The sequence below is a fragment of the Coregonus lavaretus genome (genome assembly GCF_964263955.1).
Source record: "Coregonus lavaretus genome assembly, contig: HAP1_SCAFFOLD_2054, whole genome shotgun sequence".
In the NCBI taxonomy this organism is placed as follows: domain Eukaryota; kingdom Metazoa; phylum Chordata; class Actinopteri; order Salmoniformes; family Salmonidae; genus Coregonus; species Coregonus lavaretus.
This window is the reverse complement of record NW_028165305.1, coordinates 60,001-75,000: the sequence shown is the minus strand read 5'-3', so window position 1 is coordinate 75,000 and position 15,000 is coordinate 60,001. Positions and strand designations below refer to the sequence as shown.

The following is a 15,000-nucleotide window of genomic DNA, read 5'->3' as shown; positions in this document are numbered from 1 at the left end:
CAACAGGACAAACAACACGTCACACTAGACTTCACATCCAGAGTGATAGACTTCTTCACTGTCCACACCGCTGACCTGGAGCACGGTGAGAGACACACTTATCCAGAGCCACTTACAGGCACAATTAGGGTTAAGTGCCTTGCTCAAGGGCTCTGGGATTGGTCTACCGCCCCTAGTCTAATCTGGGATTGGTCCACCGCCCCTAGTCTGCTCTGGGATTGGTCCACCGCCCCTAGTCTGCTCTGGGATTGGTCCACCGCCCCTAGTCTGCTCTGGGATTGGTCCACCGCCCCTAGTCTGCTCTGGGATTGGTCCACCGCCCCTAGTCTGCTCTGGGATTGGTCCACCGCCCCTCACCGCTAGGCTACCTGTATTAAACATGTGTATTCCCTCTCTAGACTATGACGACCCTACAGCCCTGGTGGTTCTACTGGAGGAAGAGCTGGTTGTGATAGACCTCCTGACCACCGGGTGGCCCTCTGTCCCTCCTCCCTACCTGGCCCCGCTCCACTCCTCCGCCATCACCACATCCTGTCACCTGGACAACGTCCCCGCCAAGCTCTGGGACCGCCTGGCCGCCGCCGGCAAGAGCCAGGTCACGCAACAGGCACACAGAGTGAGACACGCACACGGGGTGAGACACGCACACGGGGTGAGACACTGGACACACACGTCCCTGTCCCTGTCCTGTCACACACACATTAGGGTTGGGGTTAGGTTAGCCTTCTCTTTGTTATTCATACGTTAGGGTGGGGGTTAGGGTTAGGTTAACCTTCTCTTTGTTATTCATACGTTAGGGTGGGGGTTAGGGTTAGGTTAACCTTCTCTTTGTTATTCATACGTTAGGGTGGGGGGTTAGGGTTAGGGTTAGGTTAACCTTCTCTTTGTTATTCATACGTTAGGGTGGGGGTTAGGGTTAGGTTAACCTTCTCTTTGTTATTCATACGTTAGGGTGGGGGTTAGGGTTAGGTTAACCTTCTCTTTGTTATTCATACGTTAGGGTGGGGGTTAGGGTTAGGTTAACCTTCTCTTTGTTATTCATACGTTAGGGTGGGGGGTTAGGGTTAGGGTTAGGTTAACCTTCTCTTTGTTATTCATACGTTAGGGTGGGGGTTAGGGTTAGGTTAACCTTCTCTTTGTTATTCATACGTTAGGGTGGGGGGTTAGGGTTAGGTTAACCTTCTCTTTGTTATTCATACGTTAGGGTGGGGGTTAGGGTTAGGTTAACCTTCTCTTTGTTATTCATACGTTAGGGTGGGGGGTTAGGGTTAGGGTTAGGTTAACCTTCTCTTTGTTATTCATACGTTAGGGTGGGGGGTTAGGGTTAGGGTTAGGTTAACCTTCTCTTTGTTATTCATACGTTAGGGTGGGGGTTAGGGTTAGGTTAACCTTCTCTTTGTTATTCATACGTTAGGGTGGGGGGTTAGGGTTAGGGTTAGGTTAACCTTCTCTTTGTTATTCATACGTTAGGGTGGGGGTTAGGGTTAGGTTAACCTTCTCTTTGTTATTCATACGTTAGGGTGGGGGTTAGGGTTAGGTTAACCTTCTCTTTGTTATTCATACGTTAGGGTGGGGGGTTAGGGTTAGGTTAACCTTCTCTTTGTTATTCATACGTTAGGGTGGGGGTTAGGGTTAGGTTAACCTTCTCTTTGTTATTCATACGTTAGGGTGGGGGGTTAGGGTTAGGGTTAGGTTAACCTTCTCTTTGTTATTCATACGTTAGGGTGGGGGGTTAGGGTTAGGGTTAGGTTAACCTTCTCTTTGTTATTCATACGTTAGGGTGGGGGTTAGGGTTAGGTTAACCTTCTCTTTGTTATTCATACGTTAGGGTGGGGGGTTAGGGTTAGGTTAACCTTCTCTTTGTTATTCATACGTTAGGGTGGGGGGTTAGGGTTAGGTTAACCTTCTCTTTGTTATTCATACGTTAGGGTGGGGGGTTAGGGTTAGGGTTAGGTTAACCTTCTCTTTGTTATTCATACGTTAGGGTGGGGGGTTAGGGTTAGGGTTAGGTTAACCTTCTCTTTGTTATTCATACGTTAGGGTGGGGGTTAGGGTTAGGTTAACCTTCTCTTTGTTATTCATACGTTAGGATGGGGGGTTAGGGTTAGGTTAACTTTCTCTTTGTTATTCATACGTTAGGGTGGGGGTTAGGGTTAGGTTAACTTTCTCTTTGTTATTCATACGTTAGGGTGGGGGTTAGGGTTAGGGTTAGGTTAACCTTCTCTTTGTTATTCATACGTTAGGGTGGGGGTTAGGGTTAGGTTAACCTTTCTATTTGTTATTCATACGTTAGGGTGGGGGGTTAGGGTTAGGGTTAGGTTAACCTTCTCTTTGTTATTCATACGTTAGGGTGGGGGGTTAGGGTTAGGTTAACCTTCTCTTTGTTATTCATACGTTAGGGTGGGGGTTAGGGTTAGGTTAACCTTTCTATTTGTTATTCATACGTTAGGTTGGGGGTTAGGGTTAGGTTAACTCTGTATTAGCGTTGTTAGCTTAGCAGCAGGTTAGTCTGTATTAGCGTTGTTAGCTTAGCAGCATGTTACTCTGTATTAGCGTTGTTAGCTTAGCAGCAGGTTACTCTGTGTTAGCGTTGTTAGCTTAGCAGCAGGTTACTCTGTATTAGCGTTGTTAGCTTAGCAGCAGGTTACTCTGTGTTAGCGTTGTTAGCTTAGCAGCAGGTTACTCTGTGTTAGCGTTGTTAGCTTAGCAGCAGGTTAGTCTGTATTAGCGTTGTTAGCTTAGCAGCAGGTGTCCATAGTTAAAGGCTTTGCAGCCAAAAGCAGCTGTTTGATCCGATGGAGCTTAGAGAACACACACACACAGCTGGTGTTCTGGTATATCATACCAGCCTGCAGCAGGGCCAGGGAGGGTTGGAGTTGGCACTGGAACAGAGGGGATAGAGGGATGAACAGAGGGGTTAGAGGGATGAACAGAGGGGTCAGAGGGATGAACAGAGGGGTCAGAGGGATGAACAGAGGGGTCAGAGGGATGAACAGAGGGGTCAGAGGGATGAACAGAGGGGTCAGAGGGATGATCAGAGGGGTTAGAGGGATGAACAGAGGGGTTAGAGGGATGAACAGAGGGGTCAGAGGGATGAACAGAGGGGTCAGAGGGATGAACAGAGGGGTTAGAGGGATGAACAGAGGGGTTAGAGGGATGAACAGAAGGGTTAGAGGGATGAACAGAGGGGTTAGAGGGATGAACAGAGGGGATAGAGGGATGAACAGAGGGGTTAGAGGGATGAACAGAGGGGTTAGAGGTCATCAGAGGGGTCAGAGGGATGAACAGAGGGGTCAGAGGGATGAACAGAGGGGTCAGAGGGATGAACAGAGGGGTCAGAGGGATGAACAGAGGGGTTAGAGGGATGAACAGAGGGGTTAGAGGGATGAACAGAGGGGTTAGAGGGATGAACAGAGGGGTCAGAGGGATGAACAGAGGGGTCAGAGGGATGAACAGAGGGGTTAGAGGGATGAACAGAGGGGTTAGAGGGATGAACAGAGGGGTTAGAGTGATGAACAGAGGGGTTAGAGGGATGAACAGAGGGGTTAGAGGTCATCAGAGGGATGAACAGAGGGGTCAGAGGGATGAACAGAGGGGTCAGAGGGATGAACAGAGGGGTCAGAGGGATGAACAGAGGGGTTAGAGGGATGAACAGAGGGGTTAGAGGGATGAACAGAGGGGTTAGAGGTCATCAGAGGGGTCAGAGGGATGAACAGAGGGGTCAGAGGGATGAACAGAGGGGTCAGAGGGATGAACAGAGGGGTCAGAGGGATGAACAGAGGGGTCAGAGGGATGAACAGAGGGGTTAGAGGGATGAACAGAGGGGTTAGAGGGATGAACAGAGGGGTTAGAGGGATGAACAGAGGGGTTAGAGGTCATCAGAGGGGTCAGAGGGATGAACAGAGGGGTCAGAGGGATGAACAGAGGGGTCAGAGGGATGAACAGAGGGGTCAGAGGGATGAACAGAGGGGTCAGAGGGATGAACAGAGGGGTTAGAGGTCATCAGAGGGGTCAGAGGGATGGACAGAGGGGTCAGAGGGATGAACAGAGGGGTTAGAGGGATGAACAGAGGGGTTAGAGGGATGAACAGAGGGGTTAGAGGGATGAACAGAGGGGTCAGAGGGATGAACAGAGGGGTTAGAGGGATGAACAGAGGGGTTAGAGGGATGAACAGAGGGGTCAGAGGGATGAACAGAGGGGTCAGAGGGATGAACAGAGGGGTTAGAGGGATGAACAGAGGGGGTCAGAGGGATGAACAGAGGGGTTAGAGGGATGAACAGAGGGGTCAGAGGGATGAACAGAGGGGTTAGAGGGGTTAGAGGGATGAACAGAGGGGTCAGAGGGATGAACAGAGGGGTTAGAGGGATGAACAGAGGGGTTAGAGGGATGAACAGAGGGGTTAGAGGTCATCAGAGGGGTTAGAGGGATGAACAGAGGGGTCAGAGGGATGAACAGAGGGGTCAGAGGGATGAACAGAGGGGTCAGAGGGATGAACAGAGGGGTTAGAGGGGTTAGAGGGATGAACAGAGGGGTCAGAGGGATGAACAGAGGGGTTAGAGGGATGAACAGAGGGGTTAGAGGTCATCAGAGGGGTTAGAGGGATGAACAGAGGGGTCAGAGGGATGAACAGAGGGGTCAGAGGGATGAACAGAGGGGTCAGAGGGATGAACAGAGGGGTCAGAGGGATGAACAGAGGGGGTCAGAGGGATGAACAGAGGGGGTCAGAGGGATGAACAGAGGGGTTAGAGGGATGAACAGAGGGGTCAGAGGGATGAACAGAGGGGTCAGAGGGATGAACAGAGGGGTCAGAGGGATGAACAGAGGGGTTAGAGGTCATCAGAGGGGTCAGAGGGATGAACAGAGGGGTTAGAGGGATGAACAGAGGGGTTAGAGGGATGAACAGAGGGGGTTAGAGGGATGAACAGAGGGGGTTAGAGGGATGAACAGAGGGGGTTAGAGGGATGAACAGAGGGGTCAGAGGGATGAACAGAGGGGTTAGAGGGGTTAGAGGGATGAACAGAGGGGTTAGAGGGATGAACAGAGGGGTCAGAGGGATGAACAGAGGGGTTAGAGGGATGAACAGAGGGGTTAGAGGGATGAACAGAGGGGTCAGAGGGATGAACAGAGGGGTCAGAGGGATGAACAGAGGGGGTCAGAGGGATGAACAGAGGGGTTAGAGGGATGAACAGAGGGGTCAGAGGGATGGACAGAGGGGTCAGAGGGATGGACAGAGGGGTCAGAGGGATGAACAGAGGGGTCAGAGGGATGAACAGAGGGGTTAGAGGGATGAACAGAGGGGTCAGAGGGATGAACAGAGGGGTCAGAGGGATGAACAGAGGGGTTAGAGGGATGAACAGAGGGGTCAGAGGGATGGACAGAGGGGTCAGAGGGATGGACAGAGGGGTCAGAGGGATGAACAGAGGGGTTAGAGGGATGAACAGAGGGGTCAGAGGGATGAACAGAGGGGTTAGAGGTCATCAGAGGGGTTAGAGGGATGAACAGAGGGATTAGAGGTCATCAGATGGGTTAGAGGGATGAACAGCGGGGTTAGAGGGATGAACAGAGGGGTCAGAGGGATGAACAGAGGGGTCAGAGGGATGAACAGAGGGGTTAGAGGGATGAACAGAGGGGTCAGAGGGATGAACAGAGGGGTTAGAGGGATGAACAGAGGGGTCAGAGGGATGAACAGAGGGGTCAGAGGGATGAACAGAGGGGTTAGAGGGATGAACAGAGGGGGTTAGAGGGATGAACAGAGGGGTTAGAGGGATGAACAGAGGGGTTAGAGGGATGAACAGAGGGGTTAGAGGGATGAACAGAGGGGTTAGAGGGATGAACAGAGGGGTTAGAGGGATGAACAGAGGGATGAACAGAGGGGTCAGAGGGATGGACAGAGGGGTTAGAGGGATGAACAGAGGGGGTTAGAGGGATGAACAGAGGGGGTTAGAGGGATGAACAGAGGGGTCAGAGGGATGAACAGAGGGGTTAGAGGGATGAACAGAGGGGTCAGAGGGATGAACAGAGGGGTCAGAGGGATGAACAGAGGGGTCAGAGGGATGAACAGAGGGGTCAGAGGGATGAACAGAGGGGTCAGAGGGATGAACAGAGGGGTCAGAGGGATGGACAGAGGGGTCAGAGGGATGAACAGAGGGGTCAGAGGGATGAACAGAGGGATGAACAGAGGGGTTAGAGGGATGAACAGAGGGGTCAGAGGGATGAACAGAGGGGTCAGAGGGGTTAGAGGGATGAACAGAGGGGGTTAGAGGGATGAACAGAGGGGTTAGAGGGATGAACAGAGGGGTCAGAGGGATGAACAGAGGGATGAACAGAGGGGTCAGAGGGATGGACAGAGGGGTCAGAGGGATGGACAGAGGGGTCAGAGGGATGAACAGAGGGGTTAGAGGGATGAACAGAGGGGGTTAGAGGGATGAACAGAGGGGTTAGAGGGATGAACAGAGGGGTCAGAGGGATGAACAGAGGGGTCAGAGGGATGAACAGAGGGGTCAGAAGGATGAACAGAGGGGTCAGAGGGATGAACAGAGGGGTTAGAGGTCATCAGAGGGGTTAGAGGGATGAACAGAGGGGTCAGAGGGATGAACAGAGGGGTCAGAGGGATGAACAGAGGGGTCAGAGGGATGAACAGAGGGGTCAGAGGGATGAACAGAGGGGTCAGAGGGATGAACAGAGGGGTTAGAGGGATGAACAGAGGGGTTAGAGGGATGAACAGAGGGGTCAGAGGGGTTAGAGGGATGAACAGAGGGGTTAGAGGTCATCAGAGGGGTTAGAGGGATGAACAGAGGGGTCAGAGGGATGAACAGAGGGGTTAGAGGGATGAACAGAGGGGTTAGAGGGATGAACAGAGGGGTTAGAGGGATGAACAGAGGGGATTAGAGGGATGAACAGAGGGGTTAGAGGGGTTAGAGGGATGAACAGAGGGGTCAGAGGGATGAACAGAGGGGTTAGAGGGATGAACAGAGGGGTTAGAGGGATGAACAGAGGGGTCAGAGGGATGAACAGAGGGGTCAGAGGGATGAACAGAGGGGTTAGAGGGATGAACAGAGGGGTTAGAGGGATGAACAGAGGGGTTAGAGGGATGAACAGAGGGGTCAGAGGGATGAACAGAGGGGTCAGAGGGATGAACAGAGGGGTCAGAGGGATGAACAGAGGGGTCAGAGGGATGAACAGAGGGGTTAGAGGGATGAACAGAGGGGTTAGAGGGATGAACAGAGGGGTTAGAGGGATGAACAGAGGGGTTAGAGGGATGAACAGAGGGGTCAGAGGGATGAACAGAGGGGTCAGAGGGATGAACAGAGGGGTTAGAGGGATGAACAGAGGGGTCAGAGGGATGAACAGAGGGGTCAGAGGGATGAACAGAGGGGTCAGAGGGATGAACAGAGGGGTCAGAGGGATGAACAGAGGGGTCAGAGGGATGAACAGAGGGGTTAGAGGGATGAACAGAGGGGTCAGAGGGATGAACAGAGGGGTCAGAGGGATGAACAGAGGGGTCAGAGGGATGAACAGAGGGGTTAGAGGGATGAACAGAGGGGGTTAGAGGGATGAACAGAGGGGTTAGAGGGATGAACAGAGGGGTTAGAGGGATGAACAGAGGGGTCAGAGGGATGAACAGAGGGGTCAGAGGGATGAACAGAGGGATGAACAGAGGGGTTAGAGGGATGAACAGAGGGGTCAGAGGGATGAACAGAGGGGTTAGAGGGATGAACAGAGTGGTTAGAGGGATGGACAGAGGGGTTAGAGGGATGAACAGAGGGGTTAGAGGGATGAACAGAGGGGTTAGAGGGATGAACAGAGGGATGAACAGAGGGGTTAGAGGGATGAACAGAGGGGTCAGAGGGATGAACAGAGGGGTCAGAGGGATGAACAGAGGGGTCAGAGGGATGAACAGAGGGGTTAGAGGGATGAACAGAGGGGTCAGAGGGATGAACAGAGGGGTTAGAGGGATGAACAGAGGGGTTAGAGGGATGAACAGAGGGGTCAGAGGGATGAACAGAGGGGTTAGAGGGATGAACAGAGGGGTCAGAGGGATGAACAGAGGGGTTAGAGGGATGAACAGAGGGGTCAGAGGTCATCAGAGGGGTTAGAGGGATGAACAGAGGGGTCAGAGGGATGAACAGAGGGGTCAGAGGGATGAACAGAGGGGTCAGAGGGATGAACAGAGGGGTTAGAGGGATGAACAGAGTGGTTAGAGGGATGAACAGAGGGGTCAGAGGGATGAACAGAGGGGTTAGAGGGATGAACAGAGGGGTTAGAGGGATGAACAGAGGGGTCAGAGGTCATCAGAGGGACATGCGTTCACAGCTGGATGAATGAGGCCTTATTCACTTCTTAGTCTCTCTGCTGCAATGTGGGCATCTGTCATCTAACCTACAACTCTGTGTGTGTGTGTGTGTGTGTATAGAGTTGGCCGATATGTGGAGGGAAGAATCTAGCGCCCCCGCCCAAACAACAGGAGCTGTTGCTGACAGGGTAAACACACACACACACACACACACACACACACACACACACACACACACAGTCCTTTGTAGTCTTCCTACTGCCACCACCATGTTCTTTGTGTGTGTGTGTGTGTGTGTGTGTGTGTGTGTGTGTGTGTGTGTGTGTGTGTGTGCAGGCATGAGGACGGTACCGTGCGGTTCTGGGATGTGTCTGGTGTGGCCCTGACTCCTGTCTACAAGCTCAGCACGGCTAACGTCTTCCATACCGACTGTTACCCTAACGACGACCTCCTGGACCCTGTCAACGACCCCGAAGCACTGCAGGAGGAGGAGTGGCCTCCTTTCAGGAAGGTCAGAACACACACACATGCAGACACATGCAGACACACACACACACACAGACACACACACACACACAGACACACACACACATGCAGACACACACACACACTCACACACACACACACCAGCAGCTACTCTTCCTGGGGTTCCTGGCAGGAACTAATGGGGATCCATAATAAACCCCAGGAAGAGTAGCTGCTGCCTTGGCAGGAACTAATGGGGATCCATAATAAACCCCAGGAAGAGTAGCCGCTGCCTTGGCAGGAACTAATGGGGATCCATAATAAACCCCAGGAAGAGTAGCCGCTGCCTTGGCAGGAACTAATGGGGATCCATAATAAACCCCAGGAAGAGTAGCTGCTGCCTTGGCAGGAACTAATGGGGATCCATAATAAACCCCAGGAAGAGTAGCTGCTGCCTTGGCAGGAACTAATGGGGATCCATAATAAACCCCAGGAAGAGTAGCTGCTGCCTTGGCAGGAACTAATGGGGATCCATAATAAACACAAACACACCCCTGACCTCTGTCCTAAAGTTAAAAATGTAAGCCTAGAAGATGGTGTGTGACCTCAGATATGGAGGGGGGCAAAGGTCAAATCCACTACCCAAGAATATCAGAACACCTTTTAATGGTTCAAACGGCCGACCAATCAGCCTGTTACAGGTGCTTAGCAAACTTTTGTTTTCTGTTATTACTAATGACCTTCCCCTGACCTTGAATAAAGCCTGTGTGTCTGTACGCTGACGACTCAACAGCATACACGTCGACTGCAACAGCAAAATAAATAACTGACACCCTTAACATAGAGCTCCAGGCAGTTTTAGAATGGGTAACTAAAATAGGCTGGTGCAAAATATCTCAAACTAAAAGCATCATTTTTGGGACAAATCATTCCTTCAACGCTAAACCTCATTTAGATCTATTATTGAATAATGTTGCTATTGAGCAAGTTGAGGAGACTAAACTGCTGGGTGTAACCCTAGATAGCAAGCTGTCATGGTCAAAACATATAGACTCAATGGTTGCTAAAATGGGAAGAGGTCTGTCCGTGATAGGGCGTTGCTCTGCCTTCTTGACATCTCAGTCGACCAGACAGGTCCTACAGGCCCTAGTTTTGTCGCACCTGGACTACTGCCCAGCTGTGTGGTTATGTGCGGCAAAGAAGGACATGGGTAAATTACAGTTGGTCCATGAACAAAGCAGCACGTATCGTACTACGATCCTCTGTAGCTCGATTGGTAGAGCACGGCGCTTGTAACGCCAGGGTAGTGGGTTCGATCCCCGGGACCACCCATACGTAAAAATTGATGCACACATGACTGTAAGTCGCTTTGGATAAAAGCGTCTGCTAAATGGCATATTATTATTATATTATATTATACATGGAGGGAAAGTGTCAGTAACATGCATGTCAGTCTCTCCTCAACTTACACTCCTACTACAATACTACTACTACAACAATACTACTACTACTATACTACTATACTACTACTACTACTACTATACTACTACTACTATACTACTACTACTACTACTATACTACTACTACTACTACTACTACTACTACCACTACTACTATACTACTACTACTACTACTACTACTACTACTACTACTACTATACTACTACTACTACTACTACTACTGCATTACTTGTTCTTTGGGGTTTTAGGTTGGTGATCTGTAAAGTACTTTGTGAAAACTGCTGATGAAAATAGGGAATTCTAAAATACATTTGATTGAATTTGGTTGTTAGAAAACAATGAAGACATGTTGGCCTGATTCCCCTTCTGGGATAAATAACGTGTTGGCCTGATTCCCCCTCTGGGATAAATAACGTGTTGGCCTGATTCCCCCTCTGGGATAAATAACGTGTTGGCCTGATTCCCCCTCTGGGATAAATAACGTGTTGGCCTGATTCCCCCTCTGGGATAAATAACGTGTTGGCCTGATTCCCCCTCTGGGATAAATAACGTGTTGGCCTGATTCCCCCTCTGGGATAAATAACGTGTTGGCCTGATTCCCCCTCTGGGATAAATAACGTGTTGACCTGATTCCCCCTCTGGGATAAATAACGTGTTGGCCTGATTCCCCCTCTGGGATAAATAACGTGTTGGCCTGATTCCCCCTCTGGGATAAATAACGTGTTGGCCTGATTCCCCCTCTGGGATAAATAACGTGTTGGCCTGATTCCCCCTCTGGGATAAATAACGTGTTGGCCTGATTCCCCCTCTGGGATAAATAACGTGTTGGCCTGATTCCCCCTCTGGGATAAATAACATGTTGGCCTGATTCCCCCTCTGGGATAAATAACGTGTTGGCCTGATTCCCCCTCTGGGATAAATAACATGTTGGCCTGATTCCCCCTCTGGGATAAATAACATGTTGGCCTGATTCCCCCTCTGGGATAAATAACGTGTTGGCCTGATTCCCCCTCTGGGATAAATAACATGTTGGCCTGATTCCCCCTCTGGGATAAATAACGTGTTGGCCTGATTCCCCCTCTGGGATAAATAACGTGTTGGCCTGATTCCCCCTCTGGGATAAATAACGTGTTGGCCTGATTCCCCCTCTGGGATAAATAACGTGTTGGCCTGATTCCCCCTCTGGGATAAATAACGTGTTGGCCTGATTCCCCCTCTGGGATAAATAACGTGTTGGCCTGATTCCCCCTCTGGGATAAATAACGTGTTGGCCTGATTCCCCCTCTGGGATAAATAACGTGTTGGCCTGATTCCCCCTCTGGGATAAATAACGTGTTGGCCTGATTCCCCCTCTGGGATAAATAACGTGTTGGCCTGATTCCCCCTCTGGGATAAATAACGTGTTGGCCTGATTCCCCCTCTGGGATAAATAACATGTTGGCCTGATTCCCCCTCTGGGATAAATAACATGTTGGCCTGATTCCCCCTCTGGGATAAATAACGTGTTGGCCTGATTCCCCCTCTGGGATAAATAACATGTTGGCCTGATTCCCCCTCTGGGATAAATAACGTGTTGGCCTGATTCCCCCTCTGGGATAAATAACGTGTTGGCCTGATTCCCCCTCTGGGATAAATAACATGTTGGCCTGATTCCCCCTCTGGGATAAATAACGTGTTGGCCTGATTCCCCCTCAGGGATAAATAACATGTTGGCCTGATTCCCCCTCTGGGATAAATAACGTTTTAGTAATTGAATGTATTATAGAGACTCCTGCTGGGTTGCTGGTGTCTGTAGTAATGATGATGATGATGATGATGGTGATGATGATGATGGTGTGTGTTCCAGGTGGGTTGTTTTGATCCGTATAGTGATGATCCTCGTCTGGGGATCCAGAAGATCAGTCTCTGTAAACACAGCTGCAGACTGGTGGTGGCTGGGACCGCTGGACAGGTACAGAACACACACACACACAGAGAGATAGACTGGTGGTGGCTGGGACCGCTGGACAGGTACAGAACACAGAGACACACAGAGAGATAGACTGGTGGTGGCTGGGACCGCTGGACAGGTACAGAACACACACACAGAGAGATAGGCTGGTGGTGGCTGGGACCGCTGGACAGGTACAGAACACACACACAGAGAGATAGGCTGGTGGTGGCTGGGACCGCTGGACAGGTACAGAACACACACACACAGAGAGATAGGCTGGTGGTGGCTGGGACCGCTGGACAGGTACAGAACACAGAGACACACAGAGAGATAGACTGGTGGTGGCTGGGACCGCTGGACAGGTACAGAACACACACACAGAGAGATAGGCTGGTGGTGGCTGGGACCGCTGGACAGGTACAGAACACACACACAGAGAGATAGGCTGGTGGTGGCTGGGACCGCTGGACAGGTACAGAACACACACACACAGAGAGATAGGCTGGTGGTGGCTGGGACCGCTGGACAGGTACAGAACACACACACACACAGAGAGATAGGCTGGTGGTGGCTGGGACCGCTGGACAGGTACAGAACACACACACACACACAGAGAGATAGGCTGGTGGTGGCTGGGACCGCTGGACAGGTACAGAACACACACACACACAGAGAGATAGGCTGGTGGTGGCTGGGACCGCTGGACAGGTACAGAACACACACACACACAGAGAGATAGACTGGTGGTGGCTGGGACCGCTGGACAGGTACAGAACACACACACACACACAGAGAGATAGGCTGGTGGTGGCTGGGACCGCTGGACAGGTACAGAACACACACACACACAGAGAGATAGACTGGTGGTGGCTGGGACCGCTGGACAGGTACAGAACACACACACAGAGAGATAGACTGGTGGTGGCTGGGACCGCTGGACAGGTACAGAACACACACACAGAGAGAGATAGACTGGTGGTGGCTGGGACCGCTGGACAGGTACAGAACACACACACAGAGAGATAGACTGGTGGTGGCTGGGACCGCTGGACAGGTACAGAACACACACACACACAGAGAGATAGACTGGTGGTGGCTGGGACCGCTGGACAGGTACAGAACACACACACACAGAGAGATAGACTGGTGGTGGCTGGGACCGCTGGACAGGTACAGAACACACACACACACAGAGAGATAGACTGGTGGTGGCTGGGACCGCTGGACAGGTACAGAACACACACACACAGAGAGATAGACTGGTGGTGGCTGGGACCGCTGGACAGGTACAGAACACACACACACAGAGAGATAGACTGGTGGTGGCTGGGACCGCTGGACAGGTACAGAACACACACACACAGAGAGATAGACTGGTGGTGGCTGGGACCGCTGGACAGGTACAGAACACACACACACACAGAGAGAGATAGACTGGTGGTGGCTGGGACCGCTGGACAGGTACAGAACACACACACAGAGAGAGATAGACTGGTGGTGGCTGGGACCGCTGGACAGGTACAGAACACACACACACAGAGAGATAGACTGGTGGTGGCTGGGACCGCTGGACAGGTACAGAACACACACACACACAGAGAGAGATAGACTGGTGGTGGCTGGGACCGCTGGACAGGTACAGAACACACACACACACAGAGAGATAGACTGGTGGTGGCTGGGACCGCTGGACAGGTACAGAACACACACACACAGAGAGAGATAGACTGGTGGTGGCTGGGACCGCTGGACAGGTACAGAACACACACACACAGAGAGATAGACTGGTGGTGGCTGGGACCGCTGGACAGGTACAGAACACACACACACAGAGAGATAGACTGGTGGTGGCTGGGACCGCTGGACAGGTACAGAACACACACACACAGAGAGAGATAGACTGGTGGTGGCTGGGACCGCTGGACAGGTACAGAACACACACACACACAGAGAGAGATAGACTGGTGGTGGCTGGGACCGCTGGACAGGTACAGAACACACACACAGAGAGATAGACTGGTGGTGGCTGGGACCGCTGGACAGGTACAGAACACACACACAGAGAGATAGACTGGTGGTGGCTGGGACCGCTGGACAGGTACAGAACACACACACACACAGAGAGATAGACTGGTGGTGGCTGGGACCGCTGGACAGGTACAGAACACACACACACAGAGAGATAGACTGGTGGTGGCTGGGACCGCTGGACAGGTACAGAACACACACACAGAGAGATAGACTGGTGGTGGCTGGGACCGCTGGACAGGTACAGAACACACACACACAGAGAGAGATAGACTGGTGGTGGCTGGGACCGCTGGACAGGTACAGAACACACACACACAGAGAGATAGACTGGTGGTGGCTGGGACCGCTGGACAGGTACAGAACACACACACACACAGAGAGATAGACTGGTGGTGGCTGGGACCGCTGGACAGGTACAGAACACACACACACACAGAGAGATAGACTGGTGGTGGCTGGGACCGCTGGACAGGTACAGAACACACACACACAGAGAGATAGGCTGGTGGTGGCTGGGACCGCTGGACAGGTACAGAACACACACACAGAGAGATAGACTGGTGGTGGCTGGGACCGCTGGACAGGTACAGAACACACACACACAGAGAGAGATAGACTGGTGGTGGCTGGGACCGCTGGACAGGTACAGAACACACACACACACAGAGAGATAGACTGGTGGTGGCTGGGACCGCTGGACAGGTACAGAACACACACACACAGAGAGATAGACTGGTGGTGGCTGGGACCGCTGGACAGGTACAGAACACACACACACAGAGAGATAGACTGGTGGTGGCTGGGACCGCTGGACAGGT

General features: G+C 51.7%; 1 protein-coding gene and 1 long non-coding RNA gene across 3 annotated transcripts in view; both read left to right on the top strand.

The window, feature by feature from the left end:
- llgl1 (LLGL scribble cell polarity complex component 1) overlaps positions 1-15,000 on the top strand; it is a gene marked incomplete at its 5' end in the record, with an annotated part of 70,435 nt that overhangs the window by 8,996 nt on the left and 46,439 nt on the right. The window contains 5 exons of the mRNA XM_084191137.1: positions 1-85; positions 399-616; positions 8,414-8,481; positions 8,630-8,804; positions 12,065-12,169. The exon at positions 1-85 is cut by the window's left edge and continues 70 nt beyond it. Coding sequence (XP_084047263.1) covers positions 1-85; positions 399-616; positions 8,414-8,481; positions 8,630-8,804; positions 12,065-12,169 — 651 coding nt within the window. The remainder of the gene's footprint in view (positions 86-398; positions 617-8,413; positions 8,482-8,629; positions 8,805-12,064; positions 12,170-15,000) is intronic.
- Positions 14,471-14,937, top strand: LOC311116004. 2 transcript variants are annotated; one of them, XR_014611336.1, is made up of 3 exons: positions 14,471-14,536; positions 14,767-14,825; positions 14,885-14,937. It is a non-coding gene; the product is annotated as an uncharacterized lncRNA (long non-coding RNA). The 2 variants fall into 2 exon arrangements; XR_014611337.1 differs by lacking the exon at positions 14,471-14,536 and adding an exon at positions 14,644-14,711.